The sequence below is a fragment of the Artibeus jamaicensis genome, unplaced genomic scaffold (genome assembly GCF_021234435.1).
Source record: "Artibeus jamaicensis isolate MK-2021 breed Jamaican fruit bat unplaced genomic scaffold, CSHL_Jam_final contig_465, whole genome shotgun sequence".
NCBI lineage: Eukaryota > Metazoa > Chordata > Mammalia > Chiroptera > Phyllostomidae > Artibeus > Artibeus jamaicensis.
In genome coordinates this window covers 25,618,385-25,636,414 of record NW_026521843.1, presented here as the reverse complement: position 1 = coordinate 25,636,414, position 18,030 = coordinate 25,618,385, and the positions used below count along the sequence as shown (strand labels likewise).

The window sequence follows — 18,030 nt, the reverse complement described above, 5'->3', positions numbered from 1 at the left end:
TTGTTGTCATCCTTGGTTGTCCAGGGCCTCCTCTGACCCATGGTCATCAAGGAGTTCCACTAATCCTCTGCCTCACTTAGGTGTTTAATTAGTATGCAAAAACCACATACTGCCAGGTGCCAGGGATCCGAAGATGAATCAGACACCTTTGCCTTTGTAAGTGAGCTCTGTTATTTCAAAATTAAGTATTATTTTTCAAGTTTAAAATTTATTTATTTAAATTATTTATTTTTTAGAGAGAGGGGAAGGGAAGGAGAAAGGGAGGGAAACATCAATGTGTGGTTGCCTCTCACATGGTCCCCACTGAGGACCTGGCCCTCAACCCACGTATGTGCTCTGATTGGGAATTGAGCTAGCGACCCTTTGGTTTGCAGCCCATGCTCAATCCACTGAGCCACATGAGCCAGGGCTGACATTTATTTTTAAGTCTTTCTTTAGGGTATCTCTCCTCTCTTTGGGTCAGTAAACCATCAGCTACAAAACTTTTTTGCTATGGAAGAATTCCACAATGACCCCCCACCCATGCCGACCAGGGAGCTCCTTGGGACTGGTGGGTTTGATTACTTTAGGACAGGCCGCCCCTGGGGGGCTGTGGGTCGGGAGCCTGGCTGCGGCTTCTCTTCAGGGAAGTGGGTAGCACCTTGGTGGTAGCAGGTCGGCCCTCAGGGTTGTGAGGGCAGCATTGCTGACCTTGCTCTCTCTCTGCATAAACCAGAGCAACTGGGGCGGCCCGGCCCAGCCACCCCTAAGGTAGTATTGGAGGTGTTGGAGGTCATGGGTCATGTGCAGTCTCCTCGGCCATCAGCAGCCGTCACTTGCAGAAGCCTGAATCTGGAGTCCTGACCCTGGTGTAGCTCCAGGGTGCACAGGGTGCCGTGCTGCTGCAGGATGGCTTGGGATGGGCAGATTGAGACCAGATGCTGCTTGTTGCTCAGCAAACTGTGCAAGGTACTAATGGAGATGGTCAAGCAGCATGGCCGGGAGTAGCATTCTTTAGATGATGCTTTCTTCCGAGAGTGCTTCACAGCCCTCTTGGGACATCACGCCTTCTCGCGCCCCCGATCTTGTCTATGACATGGAGCTTTGTCATGGTTGCATGGCTCTTCCTCAGGTCCTTCACACTGCCCAATATGTACTCATCAGACAGGACTCGGCCGGCTCCCACAGCACATTCTGATGGAGGTTGGCTGATGCTGCCCCAAGCTATAAGAAGCGGTGTGGTGCGGTGTGTTAACCTCTTAGTCTGCAGGGAAAAAGATTCAGAAAGAAGCAGAAACTCATTGCAGAAGGACCTTGGCAGGACTACAAAGTACTGCTAACAAAATCAGGGACCTTGATTTTCAAACGCAGCGAAGGAGTGAGGCAGGTGTGCCCCCAGGGCCTGGGTGAAGTGCTGGAGGTCAGCTTGGGAAATAGGGGTGGTTCCTGAAGGAACCTATCTAGGCAGCAATGGTGCCGAGCCAGGGCCCTCCACACTTTTCTGCACCACCCCCCCAGGAGAGGGGCAGAGGCGGGAAGAAGCAGGTAGGCGAGAGTAGAGGGGAGGCTCTTGGGGAGGCGTCTGCTGTCCCCATTTGAGGCCCATTTGAGGGGGAAAAGCCAAGAAAGGATGCAGCCTGGTTGCCCAGGGAGGCCTGGGACAGGTTATGGAAGTTTCTGGCTGCTGGAGAGGGTCAGGGAAAGCTAGAAAGTGTTTCAGAACTGGTTAGTACTGTCGGGCTCCACAGCCATTTCCCCCCCTCCCTCCTCACCCTGCTTAGGCCACGGAACCTTTGTGTTAGACAGCAGGTTAATTTGAAAATTGAGTTGTAGCTGGATGTGTGGACGTTGACTTCAAAGTTCAGTGGTGTTTAATTAAAGCCATCTAGAGACTAAACCCGCTCTCAGGAAATTATTCTGACCGAATAATTAAAGAGAATGAAGGTTAGATTTGTGTTTCTGGCTAAGCCTGTGTTGCATCGTGCATCTCCAAAACACGAGTTTCATTAACCTTTCATGAACCAACATTAAATTGCTTTTGGTTAGGTGTCATTCTAATTAAAGTAGAGACACGCAGAAGAGCCTTTGTTTACACTTGGTGTCCTGTTTTCTCTTGGAATTATGTCCTCTTGAAGAACAGTCATGTGGAAGATCAGTTTATACCTGTCTGTGTCTGCCCCTTGCCTCCCTTAGGCTGGGCCCGAGGAGGCAGGCTGGGGCTGCGGGGGAAGTGGGAGGTGTAACTTGCAAAAGCCTGTCCTATGGCCGTGGGAGTAAAGCTAAGGAACAGCTAAGGTGGCCCACCCAGCCAGGCCCGCTAGGGCCGGTCGGGGAGCTAAGGCGTGGTCCTCCAGAAGGGCCTTGTGTTCCGGAGGCCAGTGTGCTGCCCTTGGTGCTGTCCTGACCCAGCTGTGCCTGAGCCGTAGGCCTTCGGGGTGGGAGGCCTGCCTTCTGCCTGGTCCGGGCCTGTGGGCAGCCTCGGTCTCCTGAAAGAGCCTTCCCGGGTTTCTGTGTAGCGGCCCCGGCGGGGGGATAAAAGCTCTGTTCCTGCTCCAGGACGCACTATGCCTTGTCAGCCAGCATATTTCTCTTTATTTTGTGGAGTGGGTTATGGATGTGATGTGTTGTGACCGAGAAGGAATCTTTAAGCCAATGCACATTTCCTCCAGGTGGATAGTTCTGGAACCCAGATGTGTGCGGGTCTGGACAGAGGTCAGCGGAGCCGACCGCACCTATACTTACGTGTCTCAGGAATGCAGGTGTGTGGTGGGGACACGTGCTGGTCCTTGCAGAGTTCTGTGCTCTGTTCCGGGTCTGGAAAAACCTCACTGTGGGTTGGGATCCGGGCCAGATGCCACTAAAAACAGAGGGCAGACTGACCCCTTGTGAAGGCAGTCCTGCCTCAAGCTTTGTCCCCAAGAGCAGGTTGGGCCTGGGCTTTCCCAGTGCTGACCGCAACCCGGCCACTTCTGATCTGGGTCTTGAAGTCCTAATAGCTTGTACCTTTCCCCAGGATTCCCCAGTGCCCGGGCCATCTCGACTTCCCACAAGTTTCACTTTCTTCCCCTATCGACTACCAGGTACTCTGTGGTCCTTTTCCCCAGGGCTGTTCTGTGATCAGATCTGGGGTTACCTGAGGAGAGGCGCCCTGTCTCCTTATCAGACTGAGGACTTTGCCCCATCTTCGCCTTCGGTAACCCTTGGGGCGCACACCATCCGCCCTGTAATCTCTACATTGGGGTCTGTGCTGACAGTAGAGACCAGCCCTCCCACGATCACTAGGGTGTGTCCCCAGCTGCTGAGCGAGCGGCATCACAGGGATGCTGACATGAACGAGAGCGTGGAAGGCAAAGACCCGCAGGCTCAGGGCCTGCCTGAGAAATCGCCCGACAGTGCCAGTAGCCACGTGTGGTTTTCTGAGCGCTCTCCCAGATGAATCCCCGTGTTTAACTCTGCTAATGTTTAATAAAAAATGTAATTAACTACTATAATTTAAAAGAACTTCCTTCTATTTTGATGTGAGGGTTTCCCATAGAAACCACTTCAGCTTGGTGGCTGTGAGTGGCAGCTTTATTAGTACAGCCATCTGCGAGCCTCCGAACAACCTGTCGCACTGCTCACGGCTTCCAGGGCAAACAGTGTTTACGTGATGGAGGCTCAGCCCTTCCTGCGCTCTGACGCAGGGACGGCTAGTCTCTGTCTGCAGCTGCTTCAGTGCTGGGCCTTCACGGAGCAGGGGGGCGCTAAGCCCATGAGCTCACCAGGTGGTCTCCCATGTGGCTGAGATTCCCTGGGTGAGCAAGGCCTTTATTCTTTTAAGACTGAGACCAGGGAGAGGGGCCTGGGAACAGCACGGGTGGTACCTAAGCCCTCAGGGCTGTCTTTCCCATCACCGCCTGTAGTTTATGTCAGATTCCTCACTTGCCCCCCAAGGGAGGCTGGCGTCTTATCAGGGAGGAAGGGGGTTGGGTCGCATGGATGCTCCAGGGTCCTGTGAGGGCCCGAGTCCTAACGCATTCTTCCAAAAGAGAGGACTCTTGGCTCATCTCGGAATTAATTCATCTCCCAAATGGAAATGTCAAAGCCTGCCAAACAGTAGGCCACGCAAAAATAGATTTTGCCGATGAAGCCCGAGGCCTGTCAGTCTTGTGGGAGAAAGCCTGATCACCTAATCTCAGTTCTGTAGCAGTTTCACAAGGGCCCTGCTAAAGAGTGGGATTCTTTTTCTTGCCATTTTATGAATTCTGAATAAGGGAAGATGATTCACCCAAGCACATGAGGGAAGGCAGCTGCAGGGTTGGCTTCTGCAAGGGTTTCCAAGAAAGGGAGTACCAGAAAAACGAGGAGGCGGCAGAGGGCAACTGCCACGCAAAGGAACAGGACACCAAGAGGCCACCTCCTGCCGTGGGTGGTTATACAGTAGGTGCCTCTCAGCAGGAAAGGGGGCCAGCAGGTGAGTTGCCCCCAGTTGTCTTTGCCCTGCTCTGCAGGTGCCGAGCTTGAGAACCCCAGCTCTGAGCAGCAGACCATGCCTGCAGCCCCTTCATGCCCACAGCAGAGCCAGGAATTGCCCCACAGGCCCCCTGGGAGCAGAGGGGTGGCTGGAAAAGCTGCAGAGAGCACCCAGGTTCACAGCCTGTAGGGTCTGCTTTGACCCGCAGGTGGAGTACCCTCAAGTGCACGAGGACAGAAATCGTGTTGCAATTTCTTTGTTGTAGTAAGACCCATGTTCTTTTCCACATTCTCGTCAGAAGCGTAAAGGGAAGGTAAAGGTTCTACCTCTTTACTTTTTGAACTTTTTAATTTTGAAATACATAGACTCAAAGGAAGCTTGAAAAATAGTAGAGTTTGGTGAACCCCTCCCTCAGCTTCCCCCAATGGTGACAATCTTCTGTAACGTATAATAGTAAGACTAGGAAATCCATGTTGACACAGTACAGTAACCCACACTACAGACCTCTCTCAGTTTCCACTTTTTGCATGCATTCCCGAATGTGCTTCTGTGCAATTTAATCCCATGTGTATATTCACGTAACCACCATCCCAACTGAGAGACAGACTTCACTGCCATAAAGGACCCCTTGTGCTACCTCATTGCAGTGATGCCCCCCCCCCCCGCTGCCCCCTGGCAATGACTGCTTCGAGCTCTCTGGTGTTGGCATTTTGAGAATGTTATGTAACAAATTGAAGGTTGGTAAACTTTTCAAGATGGACTCTTTTTTACTGTGTATGTATAATGCCCTTGAGCTCCATCCAAATGTGCCTGCATCAATTAGTTTGCTTGCTTTTATTAAGTATGAGTCCATCTTATGATTTCTACATTATTTTTTAAATATCAAAGTTTAACCCTTTTGGATGTTGTAGGATTTGAGCAGTGGGTGGTTTCAATAGGTGACCTGTCCAAAAAGATTCCTTAATAGGAATATTACGTCCTTTTCCCGCTTCAAACCATGTACTTCATAGCCATGGCAAGGACTATAGTGTTGAGGGAAGTGGCAAAGGTTGTCTTTACCACCTTTCCAGGTACATGACCCGAGGGCAGAGGCTGTATCTTTGCCGTGGTCGGACTGCACAAGCCCAGTTCCTGGCATGAGGTAGGTTTGTAGTAGACACCTGTTCAATGGACGACTTCTCTGGGTCCTTGTCCCACAGAAACTCCCTGGGGTTCTGCCTGCTGCCACTTTGGACGTGTGAGAGCACAGTGCGTCTCTGCTGTGGGGACTGACGTCTGCAGAAGAGGACCTGCCATGTCCGGGCGTCTGACCCACAAGCTGTTAACTGAGAGTTAGTTCTACAGCTGGCCAGTGGGAGTGTCAGCTCCGTGGACGTCACTGTGCAGAAGCAGGCTCCAGTATCCTGTGACCTTCCCCAGGACGCATTCTGGCTTGGTGGCTTATGTGATCATGGAGAGTGAAATGGGATGACCAGGTGCGAAGGCTTTGCTTCTTATTAAGAAGTTAAATTTTCCTCTTTGAGGCCATTTCTTCTAGCACCTTCAGCTTTCGGTTCCTGCAGGGCAGCCCAGGACAGCTGTGAAGCCAACACAAAATCGTGTGCTTGAAACCTTTGCTTGACTCCTCAGTGTTTGTTAGCGTTCGTGTATTTAATGTGTGGCCCAGAGATGCCAGAAGGTTGGACACCCGGCACTAGTGCGATCTGGTGCAAGTTAGAGAGGAGCTGGAATTGGCCTCTGGAGCCAGTTCTGAGTAATCTGCTGGATGCCGTCATCCACGCCGGCAGTTGCCTGTGTTCGGCTCTGTCAGCGAGTGGCTCCTTAGTGAAACCTGTTTTCAGGACTACGTGTTTACACTGCCGAGGAAGCGGAGACGCAGATCAAAGCCCTGTGGCTTGGCACGGGGCTGGTGGAACCTCCGGGCTGGCCATGGGAAGTGTGGGATGTGAACTGAGGCAACGTGGAAAAAGCACTTGGCCAGTGACAGAAAGCAGCAGCCATGCTTCTTTTTTGGTGAAATGAAAATTGCTCAAGGGTTGGAAAATAAGGAAGCACCATCACTGTACAAATAGGTTTAAACTGAACAGTAGGGACAGTACCTTGACTGTGGCCAACAAAGGCACGAAGAGTAGGCAGCTGCCAGCAGCAGATGTTGCACTGTGACCTGAGAGCCCGGAAGCGCTTCTGCCCTGTGCTCCATTGTAGGGGTGGCAGGTGGGAGACTTGTGCATGAGAAGGGTCCCTTCAACATTGTCACTGTTCATTGCCCAAAGCCACCTTTTCCAGAGCCTAACCACTTCCTGTAGTTTTTCTTTAGCTGGTCTTAAATCCCTCCTACCAGAAGCTCAACCCATTTCATTCTCATGTTAATAAGAATCAGTTGAGAGTAAACATCTCCAGCGCCCGCGACGGGGGCTCTGCAGGTAGGACCCGGCTTCAAATCCTGCTGGGAGTGTAACCTACCTGGCTTCTCTGTTCTTCAGGTTTGTCTGTAAAATGGGAGTGATCGAATTTAGGATTATGAAAGGATGGAATGAGTTAGTACACGTAAAGCACTTGTTCTACTGTGTTAGCTGTTATTGAATAGTTTTAGTTGTATGGATGTGCTGTACTTAGTGTGTTTGGTTTTGCCCGTTTCTTCATGTTTGTCTTTTGAGATCTAGAAGTGGTGCTGTTAAGTTCTTCTGCCAGACTTCTGGCAGAAATTAAGGGGGAAAAAAAAACCCCAACAAAAATGTGTTCAGTAAGCCAGGTCTCTTAGGACACTGCCCACAAGGAAAAGGTAAAGTGATTAGCCAGGTGTAAACAGATTACCTGAGACCCTGAGAGCAGGAGCTGCCCCTTTATGTAAGTAGGGCTGCATGTATTTCTTGGCGGGGGAGGGAAATGGCTGGAGACCTTTCTGTGCTCCTTGAAGACTAGTCTTGGGCATCCTAGACAAGGCGGGCTTCTCCAGCAGGGCCTGGTTTCTGTGACAGTGACGCAGACGCACAGGCACTCTACCCACTCCTGGACCAAGGTTCGACACTGACACGGCCCTCTTCCGTCCCCGATTTCCCAGATCCCCGTGAGTCTTTCCTGTCATCCTTTCCCGCTTGCTCCGTTTCTAAAGAACGTTTCTCCTGGTGCAGGTGGGGGAGGTTCGAGCTTCGAAGTTACACAGCATGGCGCCTTGTGAGACCCTGGGCTAGGTAAGTGGACCGGGCCGGGTGTTGGGCCAACGCATGTTCCTCCGATGGCAGTTGTTTCTGCTCCACGTCCCACGTAGCTGCTCCTCAGCTGGTCTTTGTGCTGAAACGTGTGTCTTCGCTCCTCATTTCAGTTCCAGCTTTTAAGCTGGACACCTAGTTTCTTCTAGAAGTTATATCAATGCCACAGTGTGTCCAAAATCTAACCCATCGTTATAGTTCCCCATAAACAAGTTTTTTTTTATCTCCTTCATACTGAAAAATAATTTATACCTAAAAAATATTTATTCATTTTTCAGAGAGCAACATCAATCAGATTTCTCTTGTATGTGCCCTGATCGGCAATTGAACCTGCGACCTAGGTATGTGCCCTGACTGGGAGTCGAACCTACAACCTTTAGGTGTACAGGATGACACTCCAACTAACTAACCGAGCCACACTGGCCAGGGCTGGATCTTTTTGTTAAGAGTAAAAATCACATGGTTTAGTGGGCTCGTTCCAGTGCTCACCAGCCGTCTGGTCTCAGGACGGCTGCAAGAGTTCTCCCAAGACAGCCTTTCACGGCTTGGTCGGCACAGGCAGACCTGGGGGATGCTGTGATAAAGCAAGTCACACAAACGTTCTGTTCCCCAGTACATATAAAAGTTATGTTTATACTATACTGTAGCCTGTAAAGTATACAACAACATGCATTAAAAAATACATACCTTAATAAAAAAGACCCTATTGCTAAAAATTGCTAACCATCATCTGAACCTGTTAAATGGCTCTGATACACCTGCTTGCTGTAGGGTTGCCAAATCTTCAGTTTGTTAAAAAAAAAAAAATCCGTGAAGTGAGGCATGGTTGTGTATGTGAGTGGTTGTGACCTTCAGTCACCAGAGAGGGTAAGGTCATAATGAATACCCCATCATTTCCATGATTTTTAAAGCTGCAGAATGTATGGAATTCTCTCAATCTGCCTCTTCATAAAGAAAACCGCGTAGCAGCCAAGTGGTGGCCGTGGTGCACACACGATCTTGTCACTAAGCCAAAGGTGGAGAAGGCAGGGAATGCAGTGTCCTGCTGAGTTCGAGGAGTTGACAGACTAAGGCTAACACCAGGGAGGCGGCAGCAGCCAGTGGAGTTGGGTCAGGCAGGCAGCTGGGTCACTAGATCACCCAGCGTTAAACATGTACACGTGAAATAAAATGAAGCTATTTCTCTATTAAATGGGAGCATAAATCAGAATTAATTTCCTTTACCATTATGAGATCTTTCACTACTGGAATAGTTGTATCCGTAACAAGCAACCGTAATGGACTGAAAACTGTCATGTTTCCTAATAAACAGATAGTCATGGGAACTAGCTGTACACATGAAGAAAGAGTTAAGGCACATTTACAGAGACAAATGAAACATTTTGATTATTTTATTTTTAATCTTCAAAATTTTCTGCCATTAGACAGGAATGCATGATAGAAATGGCTCAACATCTTCACATGAAACACTTGGATTCATTTTCATTCACAAGTTTTTCTAAAAACATCTATAATTTCATAATCCCACCCACTTCCAACCATTATCACAGATTTGATTTGACTGTTAAAACAGTAGTTGCCAGCAATACAGCTGGAACGCTTTCTGCGTATTAGTAGTGTCTTTTGAAACTACCACCCAAGAGTATCATGATTATAAATGTCATTGTACACAGCAACCTCAGAGGTGACCAATGTCCCCACATCAACTCCCTGCTTACCGTGGAGCCTGAAGAAACGCTCTTCCTGCTCTTGGACTACTTGTTCGTCTCAGGACTGTTCTCGCAGGGATGCTTCAGTCACCGCTGCGAACAGGCAAATGGTGTGCCTGATAACTTTCTGATAACTATGTACAGAACATACTAAAAATAGACGGGTTGCTTGGAATCTGAATCTCTTCTTTTGAAGAGCTATTTTGAGGTGTTCCTTTTTTTTTGAGCAGTTGTAAACAAAAGGAAAGAGATCTACACAGACACGTATCTATCTACATAGTTAGAGATACACACTGAGTATTTTCAGTGTGGCGTATACCTGCTTATACAGAGACACACACACACACAGAGTGAGTGTCCACACTCACCCCTTCACACATACCCACACCCTTACACACAGCACGGGAACACAGATGTGGTGAGGGTCCTTGGGGGTTCACTGGAGTTTGCATGTTACCAAATGGTGATGAAATACCTGATCTGTATTACTCCTGAGAAGGTACTAGAAGGGAATGACAGTTCTGATGCACTTTGGAATGGCACAATCACGTAAACACTTGCATACTTAAGACTTCTGAACTCATCCAAAGTTTCTAAAACATAATCTAACAAAGAAGATATCAAAACAATGCAGCAAGTTAAAAAATAAATCAAAACAAAGTTTTTTATAATCCAAGTATAAACATAGGAAATGCATATTTTGTCAGTAAATGTTTTTAAAGTAGGAAACATGTACTTAAGAAAAAGTCATCTGACAAAACTTTAAAAAACAAACAAAAAACTAATATCCAATGCATAATAATACATGCATTGTCCAAAATAGCAGAGGATAACCACATTAGAATTGCAGAGCTTATAGCAAGTCCACCAGAGAAAAGCTACCATATATAGCAAGTCTGTTAAGTACACAATGTATATAGATTTTAATTACTATGACTGTTATTCACACTTCCGTAAAAAAGAATTTGCAGTTTGCTGAGTATCTTACCCTCAATGTAATTAATCTGTATAAAAATTAACAACTAAGCCAATGAACTTCAAGCACCAATTCTGTATTTATATTTCTCCTATTATTAAGGGAACAAATTATGTTGAAGGCTGAGCTAAAATTAGCTTAGTAATTATTACAGTTGTTTTATAGGCATGCGGCTTTTTCCCTTGGATGCCAAACATTTAAGAATGTTCAGGCTGGTAAAGGAATCCTTGGGGGACTCCATTATTTCTGAGTATCAATGGTTGTTTACTATACATTTAAAAGCTCTCTAACAAACCACTGCTTTCTTAGTTCTAAGATAAAATAGATCGGCACACAAGAAATTAAGAGACTGTTCCTTATTATGAGTCTTAGAAAAGGCAGCACCTATGTAGTAGACTAACAAGCACACCTGGGCATCTACCGGTAGTGTGGGGAAATGGCATTATTACTCAAGAAGGCAACACCACTGCCTGTGGCAATACTGCAGTTTTTCTGAACTAAAAAATTTCCTCTAGATATTTAGGGTAGGAGGGTATCTCAGTAAGAAAGCATTTTTTTTCCTTTTGATTTCTTTTTCTGCATCAGGAAAGAAGTAGCACAGTCTCAGCTACTGAGTTCCCAGTAGCTGAGTAACAGTGTTAGTGATGCCTCCGGTTGTTCCTGAAGAAAATGCGTTCAGACACCAAGGGGTTTGTTGTAAATCAATCCAACTGCTGTTTTTGCTTCCAGTATTTACATCTTATCACTTACTTACGCAGTACTTTCTGAGACATAATCGATGTTGCAGTCTTTCCTACTATTAGGTTTGGTTAATCTTTAACACACACCAAACTGCACCTTTATGTTGGCTGCATTTGACTGAGTAAGGATAAGACTACTGGAAAAAAAAAAACAGGTCACATGGAAACCAAAATCTCGGTCAACAGTGATTCTCCATCACTTCCTGGCCTGTTGTCTTAACTCTAGCTCAAGATCACGAGCATTCAAGCCCTGGTGTTAGGATAGAGGTGGAGGGTCTTGCTGGTCCCCAGTGAGAGCGGCTTCACCCTGCTCCTCACTCATCTCATTGGACAGCTCTTCATAGGCAGGCCCGCCGAGGTCTTCGCTGCCCCCTTCACTCTGCTCCTCACTGTGGTCTTCGCTGGGCTCCACAGTGTGTTCCAGGCTGTTCTCCAGAAGTGTGGGAGAACTGCTCATTCTACCTTCCTCAGCTGCCTCATTTAAGGGCTGGGAAGGAGGCGGCGTGGGAGTGTTGGACTGCACGGCGCTCTCAATGGAAGAGACGGGACCTTTGGTTAGAGCAGTATCTGCGACAATCTCGTTTTGAGGCAAAGACAACTTTTCCACAAGTTTCCACTGAATGATGCTCATGTCTTTTCCACCAGTTGAAATCAGGTGACTGTCATTATGAGTAAAACTGACATTGGTGACATGACTGCTGTGGGCACTGTACTTGTGACTGGGAGCCTATGTGAAATAAATCAGACAGGAAAATTAAACTCATTTACATACTTGCTTTCAGGTAATTCAAATCAAAGCCATAAGTCATCAATAAAACTAGCAGTAATTTCCTTTTAATACCTATTTATATGGGAGAAACAAAACATAATTAGACATCTATACTTTAGACTATATGTTAAAAAAAATAAGGTGCTGGCTGGGTCGCTCGCTTGGTTGAGCATCATCCTGATATGCCAAGGTTGTGGGTTTGATCCCCACTCAGAGCACATTCAAGAAGCAACCAATCAGAGCATAAACAAGTGGAACAACAAACTGATGTTTCTCCCTCTTTCTCGAAACCCTTTCCCCTCTCTCTCTAAAATTAATAAAAACTTTTTTTAAAGTCCATTTCTCCTGGGTATCAGGTTGGAGCACTTAGTAATTATTCTGTTGGGATGCCAGGAAAGAATTTACTAGGTTAGGAGGATTGTAGGTGATTTAGGAAACAGTTCCATGAGTTTTATAATGCTGATTATATGTGTAACAGAATACTTTAACATGTTTAGGAGCAATCTGAAACAGCCAGAAAATAAAAATAAACAAATGGACAATAAATAAAAATGAATAAAACATCACCAGCTGCCTTGTAGAATTATCTTCTCTTCGACCTTACTGAGGAGAGAGAAGACAAGCAATGTCTGCCTGGATGCTTAGAGACGACCGTGTGTACCCGGGCACTGCGGTCCTCGTGGACAGCAATCAGTCACCTTACGTGTTTTCATGCCCCTGACACAAAATGACCCCCAAACAAAATGCCCGGCAATGCTAATTTTTATTAAATTGAGTTTACCTTTGCTTTGGAGCAGGGATACTGAAACAGATGGACTTTGCAAAAGTCATCAGCCACAGCTATCACCTTCCTGTTGTGGGACCGCACCAGCGCGTTGATGTCTGTCCCATCAGATCCTTCTGGCCAGACACCTTTCACATGGGGACACGGGGGTGCAGAAGATTAGCCTGAAATCTGGAACTGCCACGCTACAGAGGTTCACTGAATTTTAGAATCTTGTTTTTATCTGTGTTCAAACTCTTAACTGCTAACATTTTCCCTTCCAAATTTCTTAGTGGCCCAACACTTTATTCAAATGAAGTCTTAGCCAAAGTCTAATAATAAAATTGTTAAGTCAAAATAGCCTCAAGATGGAAAGTTTGACACAAAAGTACTCACTAGTAACCAGCAGGTGGTGCTAAATTAATTTTAGATTTAAGCCTTAACACCTCAGCTTATAAGCGTTTACTTGTTCAAGTTTCTAGTTAGAGGGGAAGTTCTCAGTTACTTGTGTAAAGCCACAGCACTAACTCTTCAAACTGGGGCGCTGTGTAAAATTTACACACTTTTCCACTGCTCCCTTTCAGGCAGGCACTTCAAAGAAAACCTAGTCTACCTGTTATCCCACAGAAGTTTCTTGTAACTGTTATTTACGTCCAAAGATAAGACGTAAATAATAGCAAATTTAATTATTCTGAATCATTATGAGGCACTGGTGATTATGTTTAACATAGCACAAAATTCTATTAGACTAGATTACAACCATGGAGTACATAAGGGTTGAGATGCTGGCCTCCAGCTGTTCAATGCTAGGGAACAAATATATGTTTGGTAAATATGCTAAAACAAATCGAGACACTTGTGAAATGACCTCTCTTAATAATGAATATTGTATACTGCTTCATTAAAATAACTAGATAAGTTATCAGCTACTGGCCACTGCTTCAGCTGCACCCAGAATAATTAAATTGTTTATGGATTAGTCAGGGTTATTTTGTTTTTAATTTCTTCCTAGCCTAGGAGCCTTCTCCATCTGTATAGCAGTTGTGTTTAGAACCAACTCCTACAGCGGGTCATTTTTCTCATGTGCATAAAGTGTACAAATCTCTACCAGGCTGGAGGTGCAGCCCAGCTCTTGCAGGGCAGAGGTATATCGGTAAAGGACAAGTACTGCTTTAGGTATCGGTGCCACATGCTTTTATAATTAGTCTACTTAGTATAACATCTCTTTTTTAATTCTTGGCAAACAGGGCTTTATTATTTTAACTTTTCCATTTATTCTCTACCTTTTTCAGAAGGATACCTACAGATCAGGAAGGGCTTAGAAAACTGTCACCAAAGGCAGATTTCATAAGGAATGACCTCTCAATTTTACCTTTCAATAATATCTATTAAAAATGCCTTTATATTTCAGCAAGTGGTGCTGGGACAGTTGGACAGGTGCATGCAAAAGACTAACAATAAAATCTGCCAAGGAGAATGTGGAGAAACTGAACCCCCCACATTGCTGGCAGGAAAGTAAATGGTGCAGCTACTTTGGGAAGCAGCCTGGAGGTTCCTCGAAAGGTTAAACCGAGTTGCCATTGGACCTTGTGATTCCACTTCCAGGTATACACCCAAGGGAAATGAAAACATGCGTACACAAAAACTTACCTCGTTCACAGCAGCATTATTTATAAAAGCTAAACAGTGGAAACAACTCAAGTGTCTGTCAGCTGCTGAATGGAAAAACAAAATGTGGTGTATCTGTACATCGGGATATTATTTAGCCGTAAATGAAGTGCTGATCCGTGGCATCACATGGATGAACCTTGCAAACATGCTAAATGAAAGACGCCAACCTCAGTGGACCACATGCTGTATGGTTCCATTTATACGAACTGTCCAGAACAGACCAGTCATGGGAGGAAGAAAGGAGACTGTGGTGGTTGCTGGGGTGCAGAGGTGATAGTGACTGCGGATGGGTGAGGGTTTTCTTGGTGGGGGGATGAAAATGCTCTAAAATTGGTGATGGACCTGGCTGGTATAGCTCAGTGGATTGAGCGCAGGTCTGCGAACCAGAGGATCGCGGTTCAATTCCCAGTCAGGGCACATGCCTGGGTTGCAAGCCAGTTCCCTGCAAGCCAGTTCCCAGCAGGGGACGCACTAGAGGCAACCATACATTGATGTTTCTCTCCCCCTCTCCTTCCCCTCTAAAGATAAATAAATAAATAAATATTTTAAAAAAATAAATAAAATTGGTGATGGAAGCACAGCTCTGAATATATGCAAACCACTGTACTGTGCACTTGAGTATGTGAATGGTATCCCAATAAAGCTGTTTTTAAAATGTTTTTACAAATGTTAAAGTTTCAATTTTTACTTCAAGAAAAAATGGAAAGGCAGTCTGCTATTATGTAAGTACCTTTTGTCTTTCGTATTTATTGGGGATTAAAAGACTGGACTCTGCAGAAAACAAACCTCATACTGGGGTTTAATTTTTCTGAATCTGGCATTAACAGTGATAACACTAAAGAACACATAGAGACTATTTCATTAAGGAATGGAAGTGATTATTATATACAAAAACGCACAAACAACATTTCCCCATTGGGTGCTCATGTCCTTACCAAAGACTTGAAAGCCCAGTACACAGGTGTATGTCGTCCAGTCAATGTCCTTACACTCCGATCGATTCCTGATTAGTTTGCAGCCACTTGGAATGTCCCCTTTAAATTTAGAAACAGGAAGTATAAGCATAGTGCTTGTGTATAAATGTATGTGAATGTGCATCTTGATTCAAACTAGCCACGTTTACTTGTATTTATAATCCATACACTGAAAACATTAAGACACATAAAAAGGAAAAGTGTTTAATAGGGTTTATGGAACTACCCACTGAAGTTGTTCTTTTTTCTTTAAGAAGCATAAATGCCCATCCATTATACTTTTTCCTGCCTCCAGGAAAAGCTGTAGAATACAAAACCATTCAGAACAGTATCAATCTCCGAGTTATTTTCTTATGACTACAGGTCCACACATTTAAAAACTGGCTCATTACTTTCCTAGAGAAGTGAAGCAGATCTGAGATTCTCATGCCTTAGCTCACAGTAACACACACACTTTGTCAGGTCGTAGAGGCGGACATGGTGCCCCACGCAGCCTGCTCACTGGTGCCCCTGGCACACACACCTCAGCCATTCATGGTCATTCATACTTACAGTACAGTATTTCGTAGTCTCCCGAGTTAGACATTATGTACTTGTTGTCTGGGGACCAATCAAGGTGTGTGATATAGCTGGAATGTCCCTAGGAAACAACAGATGGATCAACTATTAGAAAGCATTTAGAGTTTGGTATAAATAGTTTAACAATCCGTACAACTGCAGGGCTCATCGCGGGTCTTCAGCCCTTTTCTGCTCCACCTTGTTGGGAGTCGAAGGTGCAGATACACGAGGAGGCCAGTGATACATGATGAGATCAAGCAGAACTTTGGAGCTACAGAGTACTCACCACGGTGGAAATAAGAAGCACTTGGAACTTGGGAGTATCCTGCTGGCCTCTCCACTTAGATACCAGCAATGAGCACCTACTATCTGTGAGAGACTTCCAAGAAAGAGAGTCTCGTTTTTAAATGTGTGCCTTAAAGGACACTGCAACAGGTACCATACCTTCAGGCCATATTTCAAATTACTGGTGTCCCTGTTAGAGTGACTTCATATTTAAAAAAAGAGACATATTTATTTTTAGGGAGAGGGGAAAGGAGGGAGAAAGAGGGAAAGAAACATCAATGTGTGGTTGCCTTTCATACCTGCTACTGGGGACCTGGCCCACAATCTAGGCATTGCCCTCACTGGGAATTGAACCAGCAACCCTTTGGTTTGCAGGCTGGCACTTAATCCACTGAGCCACAGTGGCCAGGGCATGGAATGACTTCATTTTTGAGAATGAAATATTGGCTCCAGGTTGTTCAGAGTACAATTATCCTGGGATGCTTCTTGAGTAGCCAAGGAATACCCCAGAGGCTGAGGAACACGGCACACATACGAGGTCTGTCCAGAAGGTATCCAGTCATGTAACATGAAGAGACATTTATCAAAGAAGACATAAGGAACAGTGTACATAGGACAATGATGCCTCAGTCCCCTTCAAAGTAGGCACCTTGGGACCTCACACAGTTCTCCCAATTGCCAACAGCTGTCCCACTGTATTTTCCTCAATGTCATCAACAGTCTGAAATCTTTTTCCCTTTCAAACGTGATTTTAGCTTTGGGAAAAGCCAGAAGTTGCAGGGTGCCAAATCTGGGCTGTAAGGGGTCTGAGTCAGCTGGGTGATTTGGTGTTTTGATAAATAAATGAATGAATGACACCCCCCCAAAACAACAACAAAAAATGCCGAGGTCCAGCTGACTCCTTGTTCTAACCTTTTGCTGAACACGAAACCATAAATTTACTTAAAACGAGATATTTTTGTGATTACATGTTACAATGCATTTAATGTGTGGCCCAAGATAACTCTCCTTCCAGTGTGCTGTGGAGGTGCCAAAACGCTGGACCCTGCCTTAACACGCTCCTTACACAGGAAGACAGTGAGCTTTTTCCGCTTAGACTTACTAATACTATGGGGATTAAAAAACTCCTAAATGCTGTATTTTGTTGGTGTCACATGTAAGGAGTCGATGACTTCCAACCATTTCAAATAAATCACAGAGATCAACCTACTGGTTTACCAAAATCAACGGAGACTCAAAATCACTTTTTATGTCCTAGAGTCTGTGGTAAAACATTTAATTTCTAATATACTTTTTGAATTACTAGTTTTCTGTGCATGTGGTTTTATTTTTTAAGTTAATAAGTTCAAAGTATCTTAGGTGTAGTTTTTAATGGTTTATACAAAGTATTCCAATTTATCCTATTACCCTTCTGAAGTCTTCTAACCTCTCTGAAGCCACGACCTCACCCACAGTGCTGTAAGGCACATAAACACACTTACGCATTTAAATGAATGTAAACTAGATGAGTTTGAGAACCGAAGCTTTCTGAAATGACCGGAAATTAGGTGGTGTGCTGGGAGACAGGTTGGCAGTCACTCGGCACACAGACCTACCAACTTAGTAAGAAACCAGTTTCCAGGCCAGAAAGACACACGTGGTCACTGGATATTGTCTAAATTTAGAAGGACGGGGTTTGCACAAATCCTTTTCATAGTTCACATGAATTTGATGCCTGGCTCTGGTACATGTGGAAGCCATACTTCTAAAATAAAGAAAACTTCTGCTACTCGAGTGCAGAATTTAACCAGATTAGTCATGACAAGTGTAGTCATCCCAAAAGTATTCATCCTAATGTAGAAGTATATGAAATTATCTGAAATATCTGTGAAAGCCTTTAATAGCATTAGTTAGAATATCAAACACTGTATATATACATAATATTCATATAACTCATATCTGTTT

General features: G+C 45.2%; 1 protein-coding gene across 4 annotated transcripts in view; it reads right to left on the bottom strand.

The window, feature by feature from the left end:
• Window positions 1-1,181: 1,181 nt before the first annotated feature.
• Window positions 1,182-18,030, bottom strand: part of EML4 (EMAP like 4) — a 208,170-nt gene continuing 191,321 nt past the window's right edge. For 2 of the 4 annotated variants that reach the window (XM_053666818.1, XM_037162074.2), the window contains exons 20-23: window positions 15,796-15,883; window positions 15,205-15,303; window positions 12,617-12,747; window positions 9,017-11,793 (exon numbers count right to left, since the gene is read on the bottom strand). In XM_053666818.1, coding sequence (XP_053522793.1) covers window positions 11,323-11,793; window positions 12,617-12,747; window positions 15,205-15,303; window positions 15,796-15,883 — 789 coding nt within the window. In that variant the 3' untranslated portion in view covers window positions 9,017-11,322. Of the gene's footprint in view, window positions 1,244-2,772; window positions 2,837-9,016; window positions 11,794-12,616; window positions 12,748-15,204; window positions 15,304-15,795; window positions 15,884-18,030 lie in introns of those variants that run through there. The other 2 variants (XR_008391938.1, XR_008391937.1) reach the window with 2 other exon arrangements.